The sequence below is a fragment of the Pan troglodytes genome, chromosome 23 (genome assembly GCF_028858775.2).
Source record: "Pan troglodytes isolate AG18354 chromosome 23, NHGRI_mPanTro3-v2.0_pri, whole genome shotgun sequence".
Lineage (NCBI taxonomy): Eukaryota > Metazoa > Chordata > Mammalia > Primates > Hominidae > Pan > Pan troglodytes.
In genome coordinates this window covers 47005789-47029525 of record NC_086016.1, presented here as the reverse complement: position 1 = coordinate 47029525, position 23737 = coordinate 47005789, and the positions used below count along the sequence as shown (strand labels likewise).

The window sequence follows — 23737 nt, the reverse complement described above, 5'->3', positions numbered from 1 at the left end:
GCATAGCCCTGGGTGGTGACCCTGCTCAGGTGTCTCTTTGTGGCAGCCCCAGTCTGGGGGCTCTGTGTGGTGGCTCTACCCCTCAGGCACTAGGCAGGTGCTGCCTGGTCTACTGGAAGCCAGGGGTGGAAGCTGCGTCTTCTGGAAACGAAGAGGAAACAGCCTTGTTCCCTGGGTCTATGGTGGAAGTGGCAGCCCCCGATCTGTAAGTTGCCTTTGGAGTCATTCTTCCTCTTTTCTTGAAAGAGAAAGTATGTTCACCACCACATCATTCTATTGTCCTGTCCTGTAGAGCCCCAGAAGTCCAAAAATGTTACTTTATTTCATCCCATCTCTTCCCCTTTGGTCCAAGCTGGCAGTCTCTGCAGATATGACCCATCCCTATTCCTGGCTTCTGCTGAGATGGGCGGTTAATACCTTGGGTAATCTCTTTATGGAGGGACTTTCAACCCTGCCCTGGTGGTGTCTCCAGAACACCTTTCTCAGTTTATGCAATAAAAATTTCTTCTGGCCGGGCGTGGTGGCTCACGCCTGTAATCCCAGCACTTTGGGAGGCCGAGGTGGGCAGATCATTTGAGGTCAGGAGTTCGAGACCAGCCTGGCCAACATGGCGAAATCCCGTCTCTACTAAAAATACAAAAATTAGCTGGGCATGGTGGTGCCTGCTTGTAATCCCAGCTACTCATGAGGCTGAGGCAGGAGAATCACTTCAACCCGGGAGGTGGAGGTAGCAGTGAGCCGAGACTGCACCACTGCATTCTAGCCTGGGCGACAGAATGAGACTCCATCTGAAAAAAAAAAAAAAAAAAGAGTCTGGTTATGAATGAATACATGGGATGATTTACCTTTTAAACTTTTTTTTTATTATACTTTAAGTTCTAGGGTACATGTGCACAATGTGCAGGTTTGTTACATAGGTATACATGTGCTATGTTGGTTTGCTGCACCCATCAACTTGTCATTTACATTATCCAGCTGTTATTTTCGCCCAGACATACCCTGATGAAATTTAAGATCTTGACCTCATCTCACATGTTCTTTGCCGTAATTAAAAAAATAGAGAGCCTTGATCTGGTAGCCGCTGTGGCTCTTCCTGGCTGCGCAGTAACCTCTGGGCAGGTGTAAAGCAGATCTAGAGGCATGGGCTGGTAGGGGCAGAGGTATAAGCAGGTGCACTCACAGTTCAGGATAATGGAGGGAGGTTCTTTGGGACCTGTTCTTGTGTGCATTGTATGCTTTTCCTACATGTAAGAATATCTAGGATCCAGGGCTGGGGCTGCTTCCAACACACACCCAGGTTTGCTGCTTCTGGAACTGGTCAAGGTCAATCCTGCAGCACCTGGGACTCAGTGGACCTGATTGAGGTTGATGGAGAAGCTGGATTAACAGTACAGAGATGAGCTGTTAGCACTGCACCTGCTCGAAATTGTTTCCCATCTCTGGTTCTGGGTCCCTCCTGAAATCTTTATGAGGCAGGACGGGCGGAGGCCATAACCTGCACATTCACAGATGAGAAAGCACCTTTCAGATTTTACAAACATGGATGGTTTGTAGTGCATGGTTTCTTTTCTTTTCTTTTCTTTTCTTTTTTTTTGAGACAGAGCCTTGCTCTGCCCCCCAGGCTGGAGTGCAGTGGTGCGATCTTGGCTCACTGCAAGCTCCGCCTCCTGGATTCATGCCATTCTCCTGCCTCAGCCTCCCGAGTAGCTGGGACTACAGGCACCCGCCACCATGCCTGGCTACTTTTTTGTATTTTTAGTAGAGACGGGGTTTCACCATGTTAGCCAGGATGGTCTCGATCTCCTGACCTCATGATCCGCCCGTCTTGGCCTCCCAAAGTGCTGGGATTACAGGCATGAGCCACCGCACCCGGCCGAGTGCATGGTTTCAAACTGGATATTTCATAACAAATCACCAGTGTACATGGCTTTCCAATTGTTAGCAGGTTTATTTAGCACCGGGTTGAATCTCTATTTCATACGGAGGCATACACATAAACACACACACACACACACACACACAGTGTGTAAGTGCACACAAACGAAAGCCTCCATTGGCCTTAACCTATGGGGAGTGAGGAGCGGAGCCGGTGGTTGGCTGGATGAAATGCTTCAGGCTTGACATTCATTTACAATGATACCACTAGCAAAAATAACAATCATGACAACATCTATTCATATAAGCACCCACTCTGGGAGACACCATTCTGGGCACTGGGATAGCAGGCAGCAACGGGAATGGAAAATGGCCCTCTGGTCTATCCTTGGGTTTAGCTTGTGTTGCAAGCTCGGTGTCTAAATTGCTACCATTTTAGCCTGGATAGATGGATCCTAGGGTCAGGCTATCTTGGGTTATTTTTTGGATTATTTATTTATTTATTTATTTATTGCATTTTCAGGGGCTCTGAGATTTCAGCGGCTGTCCCAGGGAGGGGATGCTCGTGGAAGCAATTGTTTTCCAATTCTTCTCTGACTGCTCTCAGACAGACATTCTGAATCTTTAACTTTACATGTTTTCTCACGTACTTGTCTAACACGTTCCTTCCTGATTTACAAACCTTGACCCATCTTCTAACTCCCTAATAAATTAGTAATTATTGCAATTAGCACTTCTTCATGGCACCTTTCGTTATTATGATAATGATCTTCGTTTGAAAAATTATGTGTTATTAATAACTCAGAACTCGCCCATGACTGCCACATGGCAGTTGAAAGATTTTCTTACTTATGGTCCTCCCTGGAGGGTGATAAAGCAGACCTACAAGCCCAGCCTCCAGTCTCCTCACCTGTGATGTCCGCAGGCCACAGTGGGCAGCCTCTTGGTCAGTGTTTGTTAGGCATCTTTTGCAAGCCCTGCACAGCTTCCACGTAAAAGGTAGCACAGCAGGCTTGGTCCTGAGTTAGACTGAGGGTCAGAAACAATGGCTTACCAGCTGTGCTCTCTTAGATAAGTCACCCCATGTATATTGGCCTCAGTTTCCTCACCTATACAGTGGGGTTCATAATACCTACCTTGTAGGGTTTTGTGAAGGATTAAGATGAGGGAACATGAAAAGCCCTCAGCACGATGCATGGAGTTGAATTCTACAAACATCAGCCTGGCCCTGCCGCTGCTGCCCACGGTGATAACTTCAGATGACCACCGTGGTGCCTGACACCTGGTGGGTGCCTAAGAAATGCTCTTTCACCCAGAATCTGCATGTGAAGCAGGGAGGTGGGGGCAGGTGAAACCGGAACCAGACACCGTTCTGTTCTGTTCCGTTCTGCTGCTTCAGCATCCGGCCAACCAAAATGAGAATAAAAGGGATTGTTTCCAAAGTCCTTGAAAGGTTTCAGTGAACTCTTGGGAAAAAGTAGGTGCTGATTATGTAAATAAATAATTAAACTTGACTGTGCCTGCAAACACAGGCCACGGGAGGAAAACTAACAGGATCTGAGAACAACGAGCCCCAAGATTGAAGACCACATCTCCCATAGCCAAGACCAAACGGAGATGTTAGACCCAACCTGACGGAGTGGAGAATGAGCACTCATGAAGGCCAGGGTCTGCGGGGGGCAGTGGGGGAATGCTAATTAAGTAGACGAATTTGGTGCCACCTCCACCGTCCCTCAAGAAAGGAGACTCAGGACTTTGATCACTGTGGCTTGGAAAAGGAGATGGAGTCCAGAAATAAGATGAGGCTTGGCCAGGCTTGGTGGTTCACACCCATAATCCCAGCACTTTGGGAGGCTGAGGCGGGTGGATCACCTGAGGTCAGGAGTTCGAGACCAGCCTGACGAACATGGTGAAACCTTGTCTCTACTAAAAATACAAAATTAGCTGGGTGTGGTGACGGACGCCTGTAATCTCAGCTACTTGGGAGGCTAAGGCAGGAGAATTGCTTGAACTCAGGAGGCAGAGGTTGCAGCGAGCTGAGATCGTGCCATTGCACTCCAGCCTGGGTGACAAGGGTGAAACTCCATCTCAAAAACAAAAAAGGTGAGGCTTGGCTGAGGAAGAAGAAAAAAAGGAGCATATTCGTTTCCCAGGGCGGCTGTAACAAACTACCATAAATTGGTCAACTTTAAACAACATAAGTGTATTCTCTCATAGCTCTGGAGGCTGGAAGTCAGAAATGAAGCTGTCATTCTGACTAGCATGAGATGGTATCTCATTGTAGCTTCGATTTGCATTTTTCCAATGATTAGTTATGTTGACCTTTTTTTTTCATGTTTATTGGCCGCATGAATGTCTTCAAGTCAAGAAACAACAGATGTGGCTGGGCACAGTGGCTCACGCCTGTAATCCCAGCACTCTTGGAGGCCAAGGTGGGTGGATCACCTGAGGTCAGGAGTTCAAGACCAGCCTGACGAACATGGTGAAACCCTGTCTCTACTAAAAATACAAAATTAGCTGGGTGTGGTGGCGCATGCCTGTAGTCCCAGCTACTTTAGACGCTGAGGTAGGAGAATTGCTTGAACCTGGGAGGCAGAGGTTACAGTGAGCTGAGATTGTACCATTGCACTCCAGCCTGGGCAACAAGAACGAAACTCCATCTCAAAAAAACAAAAAACAAAAACAAAAAACAAAACAAAAAAACAACAAGAAAACATGCTGCTGTGGTTGTGGAGAAATAGGAATGCTTTCATACCATTGGTGGGAATGTAAATCAGTTCAACCATTGTGGAAACTGGTGTGGCGATTCCTCAAAGATGTAGAACCAGAAATACCATTTGACCCGCAATCCCATTACTGGGTATATACCCAAAGGAATATAAATCATTCTATTATAAAGATGCATGCACGAATTTGTTCATTGCAGCACTGTTCACAACAGCAAAGACATGGAATCAACCCAAATGACCATCAGTGATAGACTGGATAAAGAAAATGTGGTACATACACATCATGGAATACCATGCAGCCATAAAAAGGAACAAGATCATGTTTTTTGCAGGGACATGCATGGAGCTGGAAGCCATTATCCTCAGCAAACTAATGCAGGAATAGAAAACCAAACACCGCATGTTCTCACTTATAACTGGGAGCTGAACAATGAGAACACATAGACACGGGGAGGGGAACAACACATACTTGGGCCTGTCGGGGGCGGGGTGGGGGGAGGAAAGCATGCGGGGCTTAATACCTAGGTGATGGGTTGATAGGTGCAGCAAACCTCAATGGCACACATTTACCTATGTAACAAATCTGCACATCCTGCACATGTACCCCAGAACGTAAAATGAAAATTTAAAAAAAAAAGGGAAAAAGAAATGAAGCTGTTGGCAGGGCCCTGCTCCTTGGTCCTCTGAGATTCAGAGTGGAGCCTACCCCACGCCTCTCAGCAGCTAGTGTGGCCGGCAGTCCTTGGTGTCTTCTGCATTTGACAGCACCTGGCGTTCTCCCTGGGTCTCTCTGTGAGAAACCTTTCTGTTTCTTCTCCTTGTTCCATAAAGACACCAGTCATATGGGATGAGGGCCCACCCGCACCCAGAATGACTCCATCCGGATTTCACTTCTGTGAAGATTCTACTTCCAAACAAGGTCATATTCTGTGGTTCCAGAAATAATGAAAATTTGGAGGGAATGCCCTCCAGCCCAGCGCAGGGCAGAAAGTGCAGGGACGCTGGCCTCTCCTGAGCTGAGACCTGGCCTTTTATGGTTCACAAAGAACCCCCCCAAAACAACCTTGAGACAGCAGGGCTGTAACATCCCAACCTGTCACCTTCCCAGCCTCCCTGCCGACCTCATCCAATCCTGCTTTCCCATGGCTGCCCCCTCTCCCTCACTCCCCCCACCTCACCTGCCCCAGGGTTCCCCCCTCTCTCTCACTCCCCCCACCTCACATAGGGCTCCCACCTCACCTAGGGCTTCCCCTTTCCCTCACTCCCCCTACCCCACCTAAGGTTCCCCTCTCTTCCTCACTCCCCCACCTCACCTGCCCCAGGGTTCCTCCCACTCCCCCCACCCCACCTCACCTAGGGATCCCCCCTCTCCCTCACTCCCCCCAGCTCACCTGCCCCAGGGTTCTCAGCTCCAGGGTCAGGGCTGCCAAATCCTCTCGCCTCTGGCAGCCAAGTAACCACCAGTGACCAGCAGGTCTTTGCCCCAAACCCTCCAAGGCCTGTGTTTTTAGCCTTTGACACCAGGATTCTGCCAGCTGGCTGCCTCCAGGTGCACTGTCTGTACTTTGGGATCAGCTGCACCTACCACAAGCAGTTCCCGAGGGGCCAGGCTCTCTCCTGCCCAGGCTCTCTACCCAGCATCCACCTGGGATGGTCTATCCCGCACCCACCACAGGGCTCGCTTAGCTGCCTCACCAGAAGGGAGGTGCTCCATTCCCTAGAGGGAGGAACCTGATATTCCCTCTGCCAGCAGTCCCTGGCACATAGTGGCTGCTCCATAACTGCCTGCTGGGTGGACAACCCCCAATTTAAAGGTGGAGAATTTGAGACTTAGCAGGTAGCTTGTTTTTGCCATTCTGCCTGTGGGTGACAGAGCCAGGCTGCGAAGTCCTCCTGACCTCAGCCACCTGGGCTGCTTGGGTCCCTTCCTCCAAACACAGGGCGCTGGAGGGACATCAAGGGGGCCGCATCACAACCCTGGAGAGGTCGAGACCAGGGCAGATTCAGAGCAGCACGCAGGGGCGAATGCGTGACCCCGCTCTTTACCTGGACCTCTGACCCAAACTTGCAGCCCTTGCTTCGGATCCCACCCAGGGGCCCTGCCGGAAGCAGAGCCCCTTCTGCCCCAGCCCCTCCCAGACCTGCCTGTCAGCCTGTCCACCCTGTTTGGAGAAAAATGCTTTTCCTTTTATTTATATTTTTATTTGTCTTTGAGATGGAGTCTTACTCTGTCTCCTGGGCTGGAGTGCAGTGGCACAATCTTAGCTCACTGCGACCTCCACCTCCCGGGTTCAAGTGATTCTCCTACCTCAGCCTCCCGAGTAGCTGGGATTACAGGCACACACCACCACACCCAGCTAATTTTTGTATTTTTAGTAGAGATGGGGTTTTGACATGTTGGCCAGGCTGGTCTCGAACTCCTGACCTCAGGTGATCCGCCTGCCTTGGCCTCCCAAAGTGCTGGGATGACAGGTGTGAGCCGCTACACCCGGCCATGTTTTTCCTTTTAAAGGGCATCCTACAAGATGTACAACACTGACTCCTTCTCAAAAGAGAATTGAACAGCTGATTTGAAATCTGTGATGATGTGGGTGTGAAAGTGCTAATGAGAAAGGCTTTGCTAATAATAGGGGCCCTGGGACAGAGACATCCTCAGGTGTCACTGAGCTGGCACTGTCTTTGTGATGCCCACAGAGAGACTCCTGGGCAGGTGGGGTCCACCTCACACCGGGCAGCCCTCTCTCCCTGGCAATTTCCCCTTAATCTCATCAACTTGCTTTTACCCAGGAGGAAACCAAAACTCCCAGAGGGAAGCAAGGAGCCTGCAGGCAGCTGCCAGGCCTTGAACCCACTTCCAAGGGAGCCTCCCCACCCCAAGCTTCTTCCTTCCCGATAGAGGGTGGGAGGTGGTGCAGGGACGTTTGCAGGAGGCTGTCAGCACGCTGTCCACACCTCCCAGAAGAAAGACCCAAGAAGCAGGCCCAGCACCAGGCTCCCTCCGCTTCCCCTGATCTCCCTCCTACTCTACTGCTGAGTCCTGGAGAGCCTCCCTCCTCCTCCTCTTCCTCCTTTGTTCTTGGACCTCTTGAATTATTAAGAGCTGGGTTTTGGGGATCCCAGACCTGGGTTCAGGTAGAGGGCTCCCAACATATACACTGGGTGACTTTGGGCTAGTAAACATCACCTCACCTCAGTGTTCACATCTCTCAGAGCTATTATAAGCAGACAATCAAATAACATACGTAATATACCTACTCACTGCTTGTGAGTTGAAAATCCTCTAGAGATGCTAGTTTTGCACAATCCTTCTCCTTCTCCTTCTTCTTTTTTTTTTTTTTTTTTTTTGAGACAGGGCCTCACTCTGTTGCCCAGGCTGGAGTGCAGTAGCATGATATCGGCTCACTGCAACCTCCGCCTCCCGAGTTTAAGTGATTCTCATGCCTCAGTCTCCCGAGTAGTTGGGACTACAGGTGCATGCCACCATGCCCGGCAAATTTTTGTATTTTTAGTAGAGATGGGGTTTCACCATGTTGGCCAGGCTGGTCTCCAACTCCTGATCTCAAGTGATCCACCGGCCTCAGCCTCCCAAAGTGCTGGGATTACAGGTGTGAGCCACTGCACCCAGCCTAGTTTTGCACAGTTCCGTTCTTTTTTTTTTTTTTCTTTTTATACATAGTCTCACTGTGTCGCCCAGGCTGGAGTGCAGTGGCATAATCTCGGCTCACTGTAACCTCTGACTCCCGGGTTCAAGAGATTCTCCTGCCTCAGCCTCCCAAGTAGCTGAGACTACAGGCACCCACCACCACAGCTGGCTAACTTTTGTATTTTTAGTAGAGACGGGGTTTCACTATGTTGGCCAGGCTGGTCTTGAACTCCTGACATCATGATCCGCCTACCTTGGCCTCCCAAAGTGCTAGGACGACAGGTGTGAGGCACCACGCCCGGCCCTCTGTTCTTAAAGAGCCGATAGCATGGAGGAACAGCTGGTGCTGAGACAGAGGAATGAACGGGAGATTTCCATGCAGCGTGGATCTGTACTTAACAATACCATGCTGTACACTTACACTCTGCTAAGAGGGTAGTTGTTGTTGTTGTTGTTGTTGTTTTGAGACAGAATTTTGCTCTTGTCGCCCAGGCTGGAGTGCAGTGGCACAATCTCGGCTCCTTGCAACCTCCACCTCCTGGGTTCAAGCGATTCTCCTGCCTCAGCCTCCCAAGTAGCTGGGACTACAGGTGTGTGCCACCACGCCTGGCTAATTTTTGTAGTTTTAGAAGAGACAGGATTTCACCATGTTGGCCAGGCTGGTCTCAAACTCCTGACCTCAGGTGATCCAAGGGTAGATCTTATATTAAGTGCTCTTACCACAAAGAAATAAAATTTTTTAAGAGGGTGGGAGGAAACTTTTGGAGATGCCAGATATGTTTATGGCCTTGATCGTGGGAATGGTTTCACTGGGTGTATCGTTATCTCTAAACTCATCAAGTTGTACTCATTAAGTAGTACAGCTTTTTGGATGCCAATCGTACCTCAATAAAATGGTTTAAAAAAACAGAACTGCAGAGCAGGAGGCCCCAAGGTTGTTTGCTCAGAATCACCTCTTGCTCAGATGTTCTCTCCGCATTCCTATAGCAAGGCCAAGCGGTGGAGTCAGATGTTCAGGGTTAGAGTCCCCGTCTTGTCACTGACCAGCCAAGTGATGCAAGACAAGACCCTTAGATCTCTCCCCATGCCTCAGTGCCCCCATCGGTGTATTGGGGATCTTGACAGTCATAGAGTCGTGGGGATTAAAAGAGGTGACGCGGGTTGAGCTCCTGGAGCAGCGCCTGATGCAAGGAAGCACCATCGCTGAGGCACTTTCAGTAGAATAGGACACCTCTCCTCTACACCTCTCTGCCCAGGTGCACTGCAAAGAGGACAGGGCTGAACCCCAGCTCTGCTACATACAGGGGTGTGCCTGTGAGACCATGTAGCCCTTCTGAGCCTCAATTCGCTCACCTCTAAGATGGGGCGATTATAAGGATTAAACACATTGATGTGCAGGGAGCACTTGGAAGAGAACTGGCTCGTAGTGAGCTGTATATAAAATGTTAGCTGGTATTATTTTTATTTTTACAGACATAACTCCATGTCTAATCTCTCCAACTGAAACTGCAAGTTTTAGGAGGTAGAACCAAGCATCCCAGAGGAGGAAACCGGATATATCATGAAGGCAAAGAAATACTGTTCTCGGTGGGGCGCGGTGGCTCACGCCTGTAATCCCAGCACTTTGGGAGGCCAAGGCGGGCAGGTCATCTGAGGTCCGGAGTTGGAGACCAGCCTGACCAACATGGAGAAATCCCATCTGTACTAAAAATACAAAATTAGCTGGGTGTGGTGGTGTGTGTGTATCATACCAGCTATTCAGGAGGCGGAGGCAGGAGAAACGCTTGAACCGGGAGGCAGAGGTTGCGGTGAGCCGAGATCACGCCATTGCTCTCCAGCCTGGGTCACAAAAGCAAAACTCCATCTCAAAAAAAGCCAAAACCAAACCAAAACAAAACAAAAAAACAAACACAAAATACTGTTCTCTCTAGAGCAGCCTGGCTAAATCACCTTCAGTCACGAGGAGCTCGTCACCCCACAGGGCAGGTGGGTCCCAGTTAGCATGGGTCAAGCGTCGAGAACATTCTTTCTAATAGTGCCACAATGTTTTGTTGTATTGATGATTGGCTGGCTGCATGGGTGCTCATCTGAAACTGGCCACTGGAGCCAATACAGAAACGTCCTTACGAAGCATCCCTGGGAGTTGGGGTTGGTTTCCCTGGGTGTTGAATTCTGCCTTTGAAAATTGTACTGTTGTTTGCTGGGGAAATAAGAAAATGTATCTGGGAATAGAACAACAACCTTCCAGGTCTGACTCACGCCTGTAATCCTAGCACTTTGGGAGGCCCAGGTGAGAGGATTGCTTGAGGTTAGGAGTTTGAGACCAGCTTGGTCAATATAGCGAGACTGCTGTCTCTACAAAAAAAAATTAAAAATTAGCCAGGTGTGATGGTGTGCACCTGTAGTCCCAGCTACTAGGGAGGCTGAGCTGGAAGGATCGCTTGTGCCTCGGAGGCAGAGGTTGCAGTGAGCCAAGATTGCACTACTGCACTCCAGCCTGAGTGACAGAGCCAGACCCTGTCTCAAAAAAAGAAAAAAGAAAGGCCTTTTGGCCCTGAACTTGTAATAATAGCAGGATGGATCATACCTAGAAAGGGTGGTGGCCAGGGCTAATAGGAGAAAAATCACAGACTTTGTACACAGGCTCCGGTGTAAATCCTAACTCTAGCCCACAGTCAGGATTTAAAGAGGAGCCTGTCTGAGTACAAAGACTTGGGACAAATTATTATCTTCTCTGGGCCTTTTATTTATTTATTTATTATTGAGACAGGGTTGTCTCACTCTATCTCCTAGGCTGGAGTGCAGTGGTGGGATCATAGCTTACTGCAGCCTCAAACTCCTGGGCTTAAGTGATCCTCCTGCTTCAGCCTCCTAAGTAGCTGGGACTACAGGTGTGTGTCTCTCTGGTCTTTAAAAAAGTCCTTTAGTGGTGGCTCATACCTGTAATCCCAGCACTTTGGGAGGCCAAGGCAGGTAGATCACCTAAGGTCAGGAGTTTGAGACCAGCCTGGCCAACATGGTGAAACCCCGTCTCTACTAAAAATACAAAAAAGTCCTTTAGCTAAAGTGAGTACCGTGGATCCTCCATATCTGCAGCTTCTGCATCTACAGATTCCACCAAGCCTGGATTGAAAATCTCTTGGAAAAAAAAAATTAAAAAAAACAATTAAAAATAATACAGGCCGGGCACGGTGGCTCACGCCTGTAATCCCAGCACTTTGGGAGGCCGAGGTGGGCGGATCACGAAGTCAGGAGATCGAGAGTACATGGGAGTATGTGTGTAGGTTATATGCAAATACTACATCATTTTATATCAGGGACTTGAGCATCCATGGGTTTCGGTATCTGCAGGGGGGCCTGAGATCAATGCCTCCATGGGGGGTTGTAATTACATCTGCCTCTTGGGTGGAAGGAAGCATGGAGACTTAGTGAGTTATGATGTGAAACAGCCTCCCAGCCTGGGCCGGGCACACATGGCGATGGGCACTGGCCACACTGGCTTCCTTCCTTGTCCTCTCCCTCTCAAGTGTTCAGGAGCCTCAGCCTTGGCCCAGCATCCTCAGAGCCTCCACTGTGCCTTCCTACTGTGCTAATGGGTGCTACCCAGCCCCTGGGCATTCACTCCGCCTCCAGGCAGCTTAGCAGAAGGCAGCCAGGGTCTAGCAGGACAACAGCTCTTCCCGCCTGGTGAATGGGCCCACCCTCAGTCCCTTCATTAGCATAAACTCAGGTGTGACCTCAAGGGGCTCCTTATGAAGAACAAAAGACAGTCCTATCACTCAGACAATAAGGGTTTTAGGAGCTTGGGGACAAAGACCAGATACATTTCCTATCATATCACAGGAACACCAGGGGTGTATGTGCTACGTGCTACGGGGTGTGAGAGAGGAGAGGATGGCTCTGGGTGCAGCTGCCTGGGAGATGGAGAGCGCTGGGCCAGGGTGCTGAGCCCAGACTGGGGCATGTTGACTGGAGGTACCCAACAACATCAAAGGAGATGCAGGGGGCTGCTAGGCTATATAGGTCAGAGCCTGTCGGTATCTGGCAGATACGTCCCAACTCTACTGTGGGTGAACAAGGCCTGGCCACCTGCTTTGCAGGAAGGACAGTGACAGTCTGTGAGGCTGCAGTCGGCTCTGTGGCTTGACCCTGCTGGGACCTGAGCCCTCTGCACCGGGATCCCAGGCTCCGGACGGTGCCACTCCTGACCTTGGCTACTGTCGTAGACTAAGGGCACAGTGCCTGTGTAAGACAAAGTGAAGAACTGGGAAGAGAGCAGGCTCTGGAGTCAGGCAGAGTGGAGGGGGAATCCTGCCTCCATGCCCTACGGCGGGCTGACCATAGACTTCATTCAAGCTAGGACACATTTTTTTGTTTTTTTTTTTGAGACGGACTCTCGCTCTGTTGCCCAGGCTGGAGTGCAGTGGCGCGATCTCGGCTCACTGCAAGCTCCACCTCCCGGGTTCACGCCATTCTCCTGCCTCAGCCTCCCGAGTAGCTGGGACTACAGGTGCCTGCCACCATGCCTGGCTAATTTTTTGTATTTTTAGTAGAGACAGGGTTTCACCGTGTTAGCCAGGATGGTATCGATCTCCTGACCTCGTGATCCACCTGCTTCGGCCTCCCAAAGTACTGGGATTACAGGCGTGAGCCACCGCGCCCGGCCGCTGGGACCCATTTAAGAGTGTAAGTGGGGCCACGCATGGTGGCTCACGCCTTTAATCCCAGCTCTTTGGGAGGCTGAGGTGGGCAGATCACCTGAGGTCAGGAGTTTGAGACCAGCCTGGTCAACATGATAAAACTCCGTCTTTACTAAAAATATAAAAATTAGCTGGGCGTGGTGGCGGGTGCCTGTAATCCCAGCTACTTGGGAGGCTGAGGCAGGAGAATCGCTTGAACCTGGGAAGCGGAGGTTGCAGTGAGCTGAGACTGTGCCATGGCACTCCAGCCCGGGCAACAAGAATGAAACTCTATCTCAAAAAAAAAAAAAAAAGTGAAAGGGGCGCTATTCAATATTACTCAGACAAGAGGCATAGACAGGGCTGTCCTATGACCCTGATATGGGTGTGTACCCCATTTATAGCTGTGCAGCTTGGGAAAGTTACTGAACCACTTTGAGCCTCAGTTTTCTTATCTGTAAAGTGGGGATAAATATACCCACCTCCATAGGATCAAAAGGCATGAAGAATGCCTACTACAGAGGGGAAAGGGAAGGCTCTCGGTAAGTGGTCCCTGCAGCAGTAACACTAAAGGAAAACTTGTGTCCCCAACAGAGAAGTCGCTCATGTGGGTGAACCACACGCCACAGGTTCAAACCCCCTCCCACTTCCTCTGTACTGGGGCCTTGGTGGCTCCAGAAATCTGCACTGGCCTCCTCCTTTTCTCCCCCTCCCCAATCTCAAGAGAGGTGCCTCTCTCACTGACCATGGCCCCCATCTCCTGACTGGCCCCCACATCCAGTTTCCACCATATCCTTCACATTACCACCAGGTCATCTCTGAGCAGAGGCCTGGTCATGTCTCATACCCCTGTGTGAAAACCTTGGGCAGGTCCCCTTGTCCACATAACACATTTAAAACCCCAGCATGGTGTTGTAGGACCTTGGGGTCTGGTCCTGCCATCTTTTCTGTCCTGTTTTTCTCCTCCAGTGAGCACTGTAGGCCCCCTGAGATCCCTCCTGCAGCCCACCCCAGGCCCATAGCTTATGCCTGCTCTTCTCTGGAAGCAAATCCATCCTCAGCCACTGGCCCAGATCTCCCAGCCCTGACGGGGAAGAGGCTACACATCTATCCAGGTCTCTGTTGCCTGAGTCTGTGGGTCCAATTCCAGGCAACAGGGCTTGTAAGTAACCTAATGCCCTGAGCCTCAGTCCTCTAACCTGTAAAATAGGGATACCAGACCTACCCCCGGAACTCAGCGAGGGCAGGAGACAACAGGTATGAAGAGTGCTCTGTGGATGGTAAAACTCAGAACAAAGAGTATTACTACGCTCTCAAGGCTCTGCTCAAGTTACTTCTTGACAAGCCCCTCTCAGAATTAACCCTTCCTTTGCCTGTCAGTCATTTTTCTCTCTCTGTGTTTAACACAGGGGCCCTGTGTCTCTGCTGTCTCCGTCGGATCTTTTGCTACACCATGCACTTAAACAGTGCTTTAAGATTCCACAGTCGGAGCCACTATCCTCTGGCCAGCATCAGCCTGAGACTGTGTGGGCCGAAGATGACCTGAATATCCTCTGTTGATTTAATTACCCTACGTGGCTGATAAAATTACTCTGAATTTTTACCAAGAAGCCAGTGGCATTTACAGAGATTACAGTAGGAATCCTCTTTCTGCACACTTTCTCTCTGGCTCTCCAAGCATGGGTCTCCAGGGCAGTCCACTTTCCAGGGCTGGTGTTCAGCCCAGCAAAAGCACTAAGGAGGGAGGCCACCACCCTGACCCGGGCTAAACCCAGAAGTGGGAGGAGTGGGTACCTATTGGGGCACCCCGAGCCAGCCTCTTTGTTTTGCATTTGAGGAACCTTGCTTCTCCCTGCTCAGGGCAAAACCAAAGGAATCACGACCACTTCAAACACAGGCTAGTTTTGCATCCACATTAACCAGTGTTGGCTTATGGTGTGACTGTGGTCCCAGCTGCTTGGGAGGCTGAGGTGGGAGGATTGCTTGAGCAGGTGAGGTGGAGGCAGTGGTGAGCTATGATTTCACCACTGCACATTAGCCTGCACGACAGAATGAGACTCACACAGGAAGTAACTATGCAAAAAACAGAAGGACATGTATATGATCCTTACCGTAACCCACATATTAACCTACGTAATTAAATCAACAAGAGGTTATTCAGGTCGTCTTTGGCCCACACGGATTCAGGCAGATGCTGGCCAGAGGGTAGTGCCTCCTCCTGTTGAGTCTTTTCTGTTTGTTTGGTTTTTTTTTCTGAGACAGAGTCTTGCTCTGTTGCCCAGACTGGAGTGCAGTGGTGCAATCTCGCCTCACTGCAACCTCTGCCTCCTGGGTTGAAGCAACTCTCCTGCCTCAGCCTCCCGAGTAGCTGGGATTACAGGCTTGCGCCACCATGCCTAATTTTTTGTATTTTTAGTCGAGACCATGTCGGGCAGGCTGGTCTCGAACTCCTGACCTCGTGATCTGCCCACTTCGGCCTCCCAAAGTACTGGGATTACAGGTGTGAGCCACCGCCCCCGGCCGGCCTCCTATGGAGTCTTAAAGCGCTGTTTGCAAGTTTCTGTTAACTAATTTGGGTTAAAGTAAGGGTCATCTACATGCCCCTCTGCTTTTTGCATAGTTACTCATATCCTAAGTCTCACTCTGTCGTGCTCTGAAGGCGAGGTGCTGGGTTGTGGGATGAGGGGCCATCTGTGTTTGGGGGTTCCAAACACATAATTTATTACAAATTCCCTAACAGAGAGCAGAACAACACTGGGGTCCTCACTTGAAAAAAAAAAAAAAAAAAGAAAAGAAAGAAAAGGGGGAATTCCAATAACTTCTGCCAACAAAAGAAATGTGTGACCTGTTGGCATATGTTGAAAGGGACATTTGCTGATGGTGCTTGCTTGGGTATTTTTTGTTCTGCCGGAGAGGAATCTGAAGTTAAAACGACTTAACAGCTTAAACGTTTACTTTGACATATGATTGCACCCTTTCTCCCCAGCGTGTTTCAAATGTGCCAGTTTGCTGCCAACAGGGCACCCGGCACTCCGACCTGAATGAAGATGGCAGCCCCGAGGTGGTGACAGTGACTCTGGGACATTAACCTCCTGGCTGCGCGGCTGGAGGTTCTGAAACGCGACCTCCGCAGCTGTAGTTATAATTGTTATAGGTCGCATTGACCGGGCCTGTTTACGACTCTTAACAAGAGTCTTAAAAAGTCCAGTGACATCTGTTGAGAGTTTAATCGTGTAAAAAAAAATCATTAAAGGAAGAGCCAAGAGATCAATTTTCTTGCTGTTTAAACAACACGGAGGCCATCAGGCGGCGGGGGAATGTGGCGACGCGACTAATTTAATCCCCCAAGTCGCGGCGCTGGTATGGACAGGAGGGGACGGAAGAATTTAAATAAAATATCAGAGGGAGGCGGAGGAGGGGGGAAGAGGGAGGCGGAGGACCACGGTGAGGAGAAGTGGAAACATGGACTCGCAGCCTCCCAGCGGAAAGTGTCCTGATCCCGGCGTTACACGGCGCAGGGGGTGGGGGCGCCGCGTTCCCCGGGCTGGCCTGGGGACGGAGAGGATGACTCCGCAGTCGTCCTCTCCGAGCGCCCGGCCCGAGCAGTCCCCGGAGCCGGCGAGCGTGCGTCCCCGTCCACCGCCACTTTTGTTCTCCGCTCGGGGTGCCGGGCCGCGGCGGGGCGGCAGTGCGCAGGCGCGGGCGGGGCGGGGGCGGGGCGCGGCGGGCTGAGGGTCCCGGCACCGCCCCCCGCCGCCCCGGCCCGCTCCATCCGGGCACTGCCGAATTAGCATCGTGCCGAGGCACAACTTTGCCGAGGCCCAACGAGATCCAGGCGCGCGCGCCGGAGGAAATATAGTCCCTGCCCGCGGGAGGCTGGCGCGGGAGGCGGCGGCGGCGGCTGGGCGGGCGCGCGCGGGGCTGCGCGGGGCTCCCGGCGCTGGGGGGGCCATGCGCCGGGCCGCGCCGGCAGCCCGGGGACCCGGCGCAACTTGCCGGGCAGCCTGAGGAGTTGGGGCAGCCGAGGGCTCGGCGCCGCGGCGCCCGGAAGCCTGTCTTCCCCTTCGCCAGCCCCCTTCCCTTTCGGCCGTGGGGGAGGGGGCTCGTGTCCCCCCCAACCCAGCCCGGAGGCCGCGTCCGCCCGCGCCGGCTCTGGCCCCCGCGGAGCCGCGCAACTTCCCGGGAGCCCGGGCCAAAGTGAGCGCAAAGTGCTGCCCAAGTTGCCGGGATGGAGCTGCAGAGCCGGCCCGAGGCGCTCGCCGTGGAACTCGCGCGCCACCAGGTAGGTGCCGGGGGCCGGGCCCGGGGCCGGGGAGTGAGTTGCGGGGTGAGGGGGTCGGGGGACCCGAGCCCAGCATCCTCTCTTCCCGGTCTCTGGGTCTTCCAGGCTGGAGCCTGCCCGGGGGCGAGGGGCGAGGGAGTGAGCACACGCGCGGACCCCCTTCTGGGCTCCCCTCCGCCTGCCCCTGGCGCTGTCCTGCACAGTTTGCGGGATCGAGGACGCGTGGGACCCGAGCCTGGAGTCTTCTGTTAAGCGATGTAGGGTCTGCATGACTGGGAGGGTGCCTGGAGGGGGCTCCTTCGTGAGCCGGCCCCGGGGAGGGGAGTGCGAATAGGCCCCCTTCCGGCCTCCCCTCGGGCCCCCGCGCCCCGGGCGAACCTGCCCGGTGTGCAGAAGTAGTTTTGGCGATCGCTGCTGGCGAGCGGCGGCGTGGCGGCCGGAGCCTGAGCGGGGCTCGGCGTGCGCGTGTGTGTGTTGGGGAGATTAGGACGCGACTTGAATATTTATGAGCTGTGCTCGACACGGACTCGCCGTGTTTACTTGGCTCTTTGTTCCTCCCCCCTCCCCCGGCACACACTCACACTCACTCGCACACGCACCCCGGCCTGCAAACTTGCACGGCTCGGGGCGCGCCGCCGGGTGGCCTCGGCCCCCGCCCCGCCCCGCGAGCTGCCCCGATGAGGCGGCAGCCACAGGTAAGCGGCCCCGCGCGGCACTGCCCGGCCGCCGCGCGTGCAGGACGCGGCCCGGGAAACTTGGGGTGCGCTGCGGCCGGCCCCGCCCGTGGGGCTCCGGGCGGGGGGTGCCGCGGCCCGCGGTGCTGGGGTGCACCTGACCCCGGGTGGCCTGCCTGAGCCCGCTCCTCCGTGTTTCCGCAGAACGGCGACCTCAAGAAGCAGCTCCACGAAAGGCAGCCGCGGATCGCCGCGCTCAGCGACAAACAAGTAAGCGATGGGATCGCGGCCCCCCCTGGGATGGGGCGGGAGGGTGGCTGGGCACTTTGGCGGCGCCCTAAAAAGTGCCAGCCTGGGCGACGCACGCTCAGACTCCCAGAGGGGTCTGTCTCCAGTTCTCAAAGTTCCCCATCCCTCCCCTTTCCTGGAAAGAAAGAGCCGGGTTCTCGGAGGCGGCAGGGAGAGCCGGGCCCTGCGGGGGCCGAAGAGAGGAGCTCACTTAAAAGGCAGCGCGCTGCCCGGCGTCCATTTTGAGGTGGTGGACATGTTTTTGGAACGTGGCGATTTCTCCCGGCTCGGAGTCCCCCGCTTTGCGCTGAGGCGGCCATGGGGGCGGAGGGGGGCGGCCGTGGGGGCCTGGACACCAAACTCGTTGGAAGCGATTTCTGGGTTCCGTGGCAAACCTCGCTTTGAAATCGTTCCTCGAGGCTCCCTCCCCCCCCGCACCACCTTCCACTTCCCTAGCTTCACTTTTTATTCTTGGAACCTGACGCCAGCTCCCGGGGAACAAAAGAAACGCCCCCCCGGGACCCCTCAGTTCTGCTCCAACTTTGGGCTCCGGGCGTTAGGTGTAGTTGGGGACACCTGAGAAGCTCCCACGCGTCGGAGGCGCGACCGCCCACCCCCCTCCGGGCCTCCTCCGGGGAGGAAAAGTTGTCCATTGTGACTTAGTTGCGCTGAGCTCAGCGCTCGGGGTTTCAGCACCACGAACAGATGCCGCCGCCAGAGCCCGGCCGGCCGCGCGCCCCCGCCCCCTGGCTCCCGCCCCTCCCCCGCTGCCCCTCCCCCGCCGCGCCCCCTCCCCGCACTCGCACACCCGCCCCTTCCCCGCGCTCGCACACCCGCCTCTTCCCCGCGCAGCCCTGAGCCGAGAACTTTGAGCGGCGCAGCCAATGGCGTGCTGGGGGCACCGCGGTGGCGGGCACGGGGGCGGCGGCGCCCCTCCCTCCCTCCGCTGCCCCCTCCCTCCCTCCTCGCGCCCCGCCCCCGCCCGCGCCGCGCCCCCGGCCATCGATCGCGTTTCCTTCGGAATGCCGGCCGCAGCCACCAGCGCCAAACTTGGACAGCTCCGGGCCCGCCCCCGCGCGCCCCCGCCCGGGCCTGCCCCCGCGCTCCCACCCCAGCCCGGGCCGCCCGATCGGACGCCCCCTCCCCCGGGGGATTTTCTGGCGTAGGGGAGAGACGTGGACGAGGTTGGGGCGGCTGCCGGTGACCCTGGCGAGAGAGAATTCGGAGGCCGGGCGTTCGTGTCGAGTCTTTAAAGTTAAAAAGTGATGGGAGGGGGCGTGCGCGAGTGGCGGGTTGGGGGGGGCCCGGGCTTGCTGAAAGGAAGATGGCAGTGCCGCGGGCCCGCTCCTGCTCTGGGCCGCCGGGCTGGACTGAAGGCTTGGGACGAATGCACTAACCCCTTTCAGTCGGTGCCGCGGCCCCCCCGCCCCCGGCCGCGCGCCCCCGTCCGGGAGTGGAAGCTTCCATTCCCGCCGGAGGGGGGCCCGGCGCGCGGCCCCGGCATAGTCGGGGAGTTGGCGGGGGGAGGGGACCCAGGCCCTGCATTACCATTTTGATTGCTTTGATGCCATTTTTGGAGGGGGAGGGGTCGGAAGACCCTTTTCCGCAGAGCACAAAGCTGTTTAATCACTGCGTAGAATCAAATCAGATACTTTCTTTAAAAAAAAAAAAAAACCTGCCACCAAATCTGGTCCAGTGTGATAGCTGAGGGTTACTAAGCCCTTTTTTCACTGGGTAAAACGGCAAGTTGTTGACTCGTACGCTCCTAGAAGATTTAAAAGAGAGAGAGAAGAAAAAAAAATCCAATAACCTAGGAGCTTTTATTGGAACAATGTCTCTTTATGTTTCTGCTTGGCAGTAGTTTTACTATTTGGAATGACTCTTCTGAGCTTGGGTTTGATCATTTCTTCTGTATTGTAGCAACTATTTCGAGGCTGTTTAAATTTTTATGATGATAGTAAATGAGTCGCTATTTATTATCTGTCATGCCGGGATTTAGATAAGCCGAAAGAAACATTTGAAAATCCTGTTTGAAGGTTGCAGCAGCTTCGGGAAGGAGCTCTCCGACTCCGGGCTGCCTTTGCCTTTAAATTTGAACTCCGGGAAGGAGGCTTGCTTGCGAACTGACCTCCATCTTTTTGTGTGTGTGAGTGTGTGTTTAAAAAGAAAGAAAACAAGGAAAACTTTTTTTCTCCGGCCTTTTAGAAATGTTTCCCTTTTAAATGACTAAACAACATTGGGTAAGCAGCCAGGATTTGGCCTGGCCATTGGAACTTGTGTTTTTAACTGCAAGGGTGTTGTTTTTCCATTTCCCTTTGTGGCATTTTATATAACAAGGGCTCATAAAAGAGGGAGGGGAGGGGGCTGCGGCCGTGGTTCAGCATGCTAATAAAGCCGCCTTGTCTTTCCCAGGCTCTGCGTTGAAATCTTTCAGAGGTCACTTATGAAATGAGTTAGGTAGACTTAACATTTACTCCCCTCTCCCTCTCCTTGGGAGAGTTTGGTGGTGAGTGGCAGCTTAGCTGGGGAAAGGTCGATGAACAAGCCTTTGGAGGTGACTCTGGGCTGAACTAGGGTTTTGAAGAGGCTCTGCTTGGTCACCCCAGAACCTGCCCAGAAGGAGCCGAAATGGGGGAGTGGAGGTGAAAAGGCAAGTGCGTCACAGTTTGTTTATTTAACTCAACAGAAAATTGAAGGTAGAATTCTTTTAGAGAGTCGCTTAGGGAAACGCTTATACCACCTCCACCTCCAGAGATGTTTTCTGTGCTGGAACATCGGATATAAAAGTTAAGTTTCAATTAAAAGTGCACATGTGGATGATGAACTAGATAGTAAAATGAACAGATGACCCCGTTATCCAGGTCTGTTAGCAGTACGCCAGCAGCGGAATCCTGTCTTTCAGGGCCCAACCGTGAATTTCTCATTAATGCCCTTAGCGCGATGTTTTTCTCAGTTACTTTAAGAAACATGGACAAGTGTGTAAAGGTGTTTAAAGGACTCATAGTGGTAGATAGCTTATTGGTCAGGGTAGATAGAGATATGTTTTCTGTGTAACTGTCTAGTTTTTGTCCTACCATTGGGGGACTAGGGACCTTGCTATTTGAAAATGAAGTTCATATTTTCCACTAAAAAAAAAAATGAGGCATAGGATAGTTGGTCAGAGCTGATGAGTTGTGGCCAGGCCCAGGCCAGCTAAGCTGCCTTCCCAGGTGTGGCTGCACTTTGCTGCTGGGCTGTGAATCCGATAGCGGAGGGCCCTCTTCTTTAACAAGATATGATGTGTGAAGACTCCATTAGCTGCTCCAGTGGTTTACACCGTGAGATTGCAGCACATGCAGAGGCAGTAACATTTTTATCTAAATTGTCAAGCAACAAGCCCTTCTGTGTAAGTTACAGACCCAGCGTAAATACTGGGTGGGTGGGGGTCCCCTCTTCGGAGTTCCGAGCACAGCATTTAGATGCCACGTGTGAGCTGGCATCTCCAGACCTGAACTTCATGCAGGTGCAGCTTTACAGTCAGGTTGGGAAGAGCCTTCTGTTTGAACCGCAGTCCATGCTGCTGTGGTCTCATGAGAAAGACCCCGGAGGTGAGCTTGGGACCTTGTGCACTACCCCAAGAGTCCGTGGAGTTGATGAACTCTGGGTTCTGAGGGGCTGTCCCCGAGTGCAGCAGTAAAAGTACGTTGTCTTGAAAGGTGTCGTGTGCGCGCCCAGTGCTGAGACGTGTCTTCACCATGACTTACCAGCTGTGTCCAGCAATGGGGGATTCCACCTTAGAAGCAGCCACTGAATGAAGCTGGGGGGTTATCCACAGCCCCACCCCACATTGTTTGCAGTCCTTTGGTACCAGGACTTTCTGTTTTCCGAACTCTCCTCCCAAGCTTACTCTCCTCCAGAAAGCTACATTTTAATCTCTCTGATGTAAAGTGCCAGTTCTCATTGTTGAAACAGTATCATTATACATTGCAGAAAAAAATCAGTACAACTCCAAAAGCTCCACACTTAATACTGCTAGGGGAAGATCGTGGGAATGGGACAGCAAGGCCTAGCCTGGTTTCACCCCTGGTTAGCCTGGCTACCACCTGTGTGGCCTTCATCCCCCACCTCTCACACCCCCCCCACACACAGCTGGAGTTTCCTGGACCCCTCCATCCCTTCATCGCCCTGCGCCCACCCACTACCATCTCTTACCTGGAAGATTGTGATAGCCCCTTCACTGCGTCTACTTAAAAACAACAACAAAACAGCTTTACTGAGATATACTTTACATAGACTTATTCACCCATTTAAAGTGTACCATTCAGTGGTTTTTAGCATATTCACAGATCTGTACAGCCTTCACTACCATCCATTTTAGAATATTTTTGTCGCCTATAAAAGAAACCCCTTGGCTGTCACTTCCCCTCTCCCCTTTCCCCCTTCCCCAGCTTTAAGCAACCACTAATCTACTCTGTCTCTAGAGTTGCCTGTTCTGGGCTTTCGTATGAATGGAATCATACTATGTATGTGTGTATATATGTATGTGTGTGTGTGTGTGTGTATAAAATGACTATATAGTATGATTATTCTATGTATATAGTATGATTCCACTTATATTAAATAGATATATTTACATCTTTTTGTGACTGGCCTGTTGCACTTAATGATTCAGGCTCCATGCAAGTTGTAGCACGTATCAGCACTTCACTAGCTTTTATGTCAGGACTTCCCGCCCTGTAGAGAGAACTCATTCTGTCCAACCTTTCATCCACGACTGGACGTTTGGCCTGTTTCCACCTTTTCCTGTTGTGAGTGGCATGCTGCGTCTACTCTGGGCCCTTCTAGTATATTCTTCCCCAGAGTCAGTGTCTTAGAATGTGAATGAGGTCACAGTGCTCCCTGGCTCACAACCTTCTGGTGGCTTCCCCTTGCTCTTGGAATGAAACCCAGGGGCCTGCAGAGCCACAGGGATGGCCCTGCCCACCTGCTCGGCCTCTGCCCCAGAAGCTCCTCCTCGCTCCTGCGGGGCAGCTACAGACACCTGGAGTGCTTTTCTGCCTCTGCGGTGTTCTTAGCCTTGCTTGTGTAGATCTTCCTAGATCAGCTACTGTGCTAGACTGTAAGCTCCCTGAGGGGCAGCTGCAGACACCTGGAGTGCTTTTCTGCCTCTGCGGCGTTCTTAGCCTTGCTTGTGTAGATCTTCCTACATCAGCTACTGTGCTAGACTGTAAGCTCCCTGAGGGGTGCCTGCTGAGCTCCCCTCTGCCTTTTCCCAGGGCAGTGATGGTGTGAAGATTGGCAATGATTTGTTAACTGTCCTAGGGGAGCCCCTAGCCTGCAGTAGGCCTGGAGCAAAGGGAAGATTTTGAAATCGTGTGTGTTGAAATGAGTGGACCCAGAGATGAATGAGACAAGCTTCCTGCCCTTAGAAACCCAACAAAAGAGTGAGGCGTGGAGAACCGTTTCAAGGAACTTCTGGAAAAGGGCTGTGAAAATCATGCTGCGGGAACACCTGCATCATTGCTGGCCTGGAAACTGAGGACGGCTTCCAGGAGGGGGTTGCCTGGGAGATGCGTCCATAGGGCCTC

At 52.6% G+C, this 23737-nt stretch overlaps 1 protein-coding gene and 1 long non-coding RNA gene across 9 annotated transcripts in view; one reads left to right on the top strand and one right to left on the bottom strand.

Annotated features, from left to right (window-relative positions):
* Positions 1 to 16704: 16704 nt before the first annotated feature.
* Positions 16705 to 23737, top strand: part of PHF21B (PHD finger protein 21B) — a 130149-nt gene continuing 123116 nt past the window's right edge. For 2 of the 7 annotated variants that reach the window (XM_016939372.4, XM_063807690.1), the window contains exons 1-2: positions 17794 to 17903; positions 18087 to 18152. In XM_016939372.4, coding sequence (XP_016794861.2) covers positions 17886 to 17903; positions 18087 to 18152 — 84 coding nt within the window. In that variant the 5' untranslated portion in view covers positions 17794 to 17885. Of the gene's footprint in view, positions 17209 to 17732; positions 17904 to 18086; positions 18153 to 23737 lie in introns of those variants that run through there. The other 5 variants (XM_016939371.4, XM_063807689.1, XR_010155948.1 and 2 more) reach the window with 5 other exon arrangements.
* On the bottom strand, positions 20826 to 23028 carry LOC107970270 (uncharacterized). 2 transcript variants are annotated; one of them, XR_001712752.4, is made up of 3 exons: positions 22911 to 23028; positions 22362 to 22395; positions 20826 to 21916 (listed from the first exon to the last, which is right to left on the bottom strand). It is a non-coding gene; the product is annotated as an uncharacterized LOC107970270 (long non-coding RNA). The 2 variants fall into 2 exon arrangements; XR_001712753.4 differs by having other exon boundaries at positions 20826 to 21942; positions 22911 to 23016.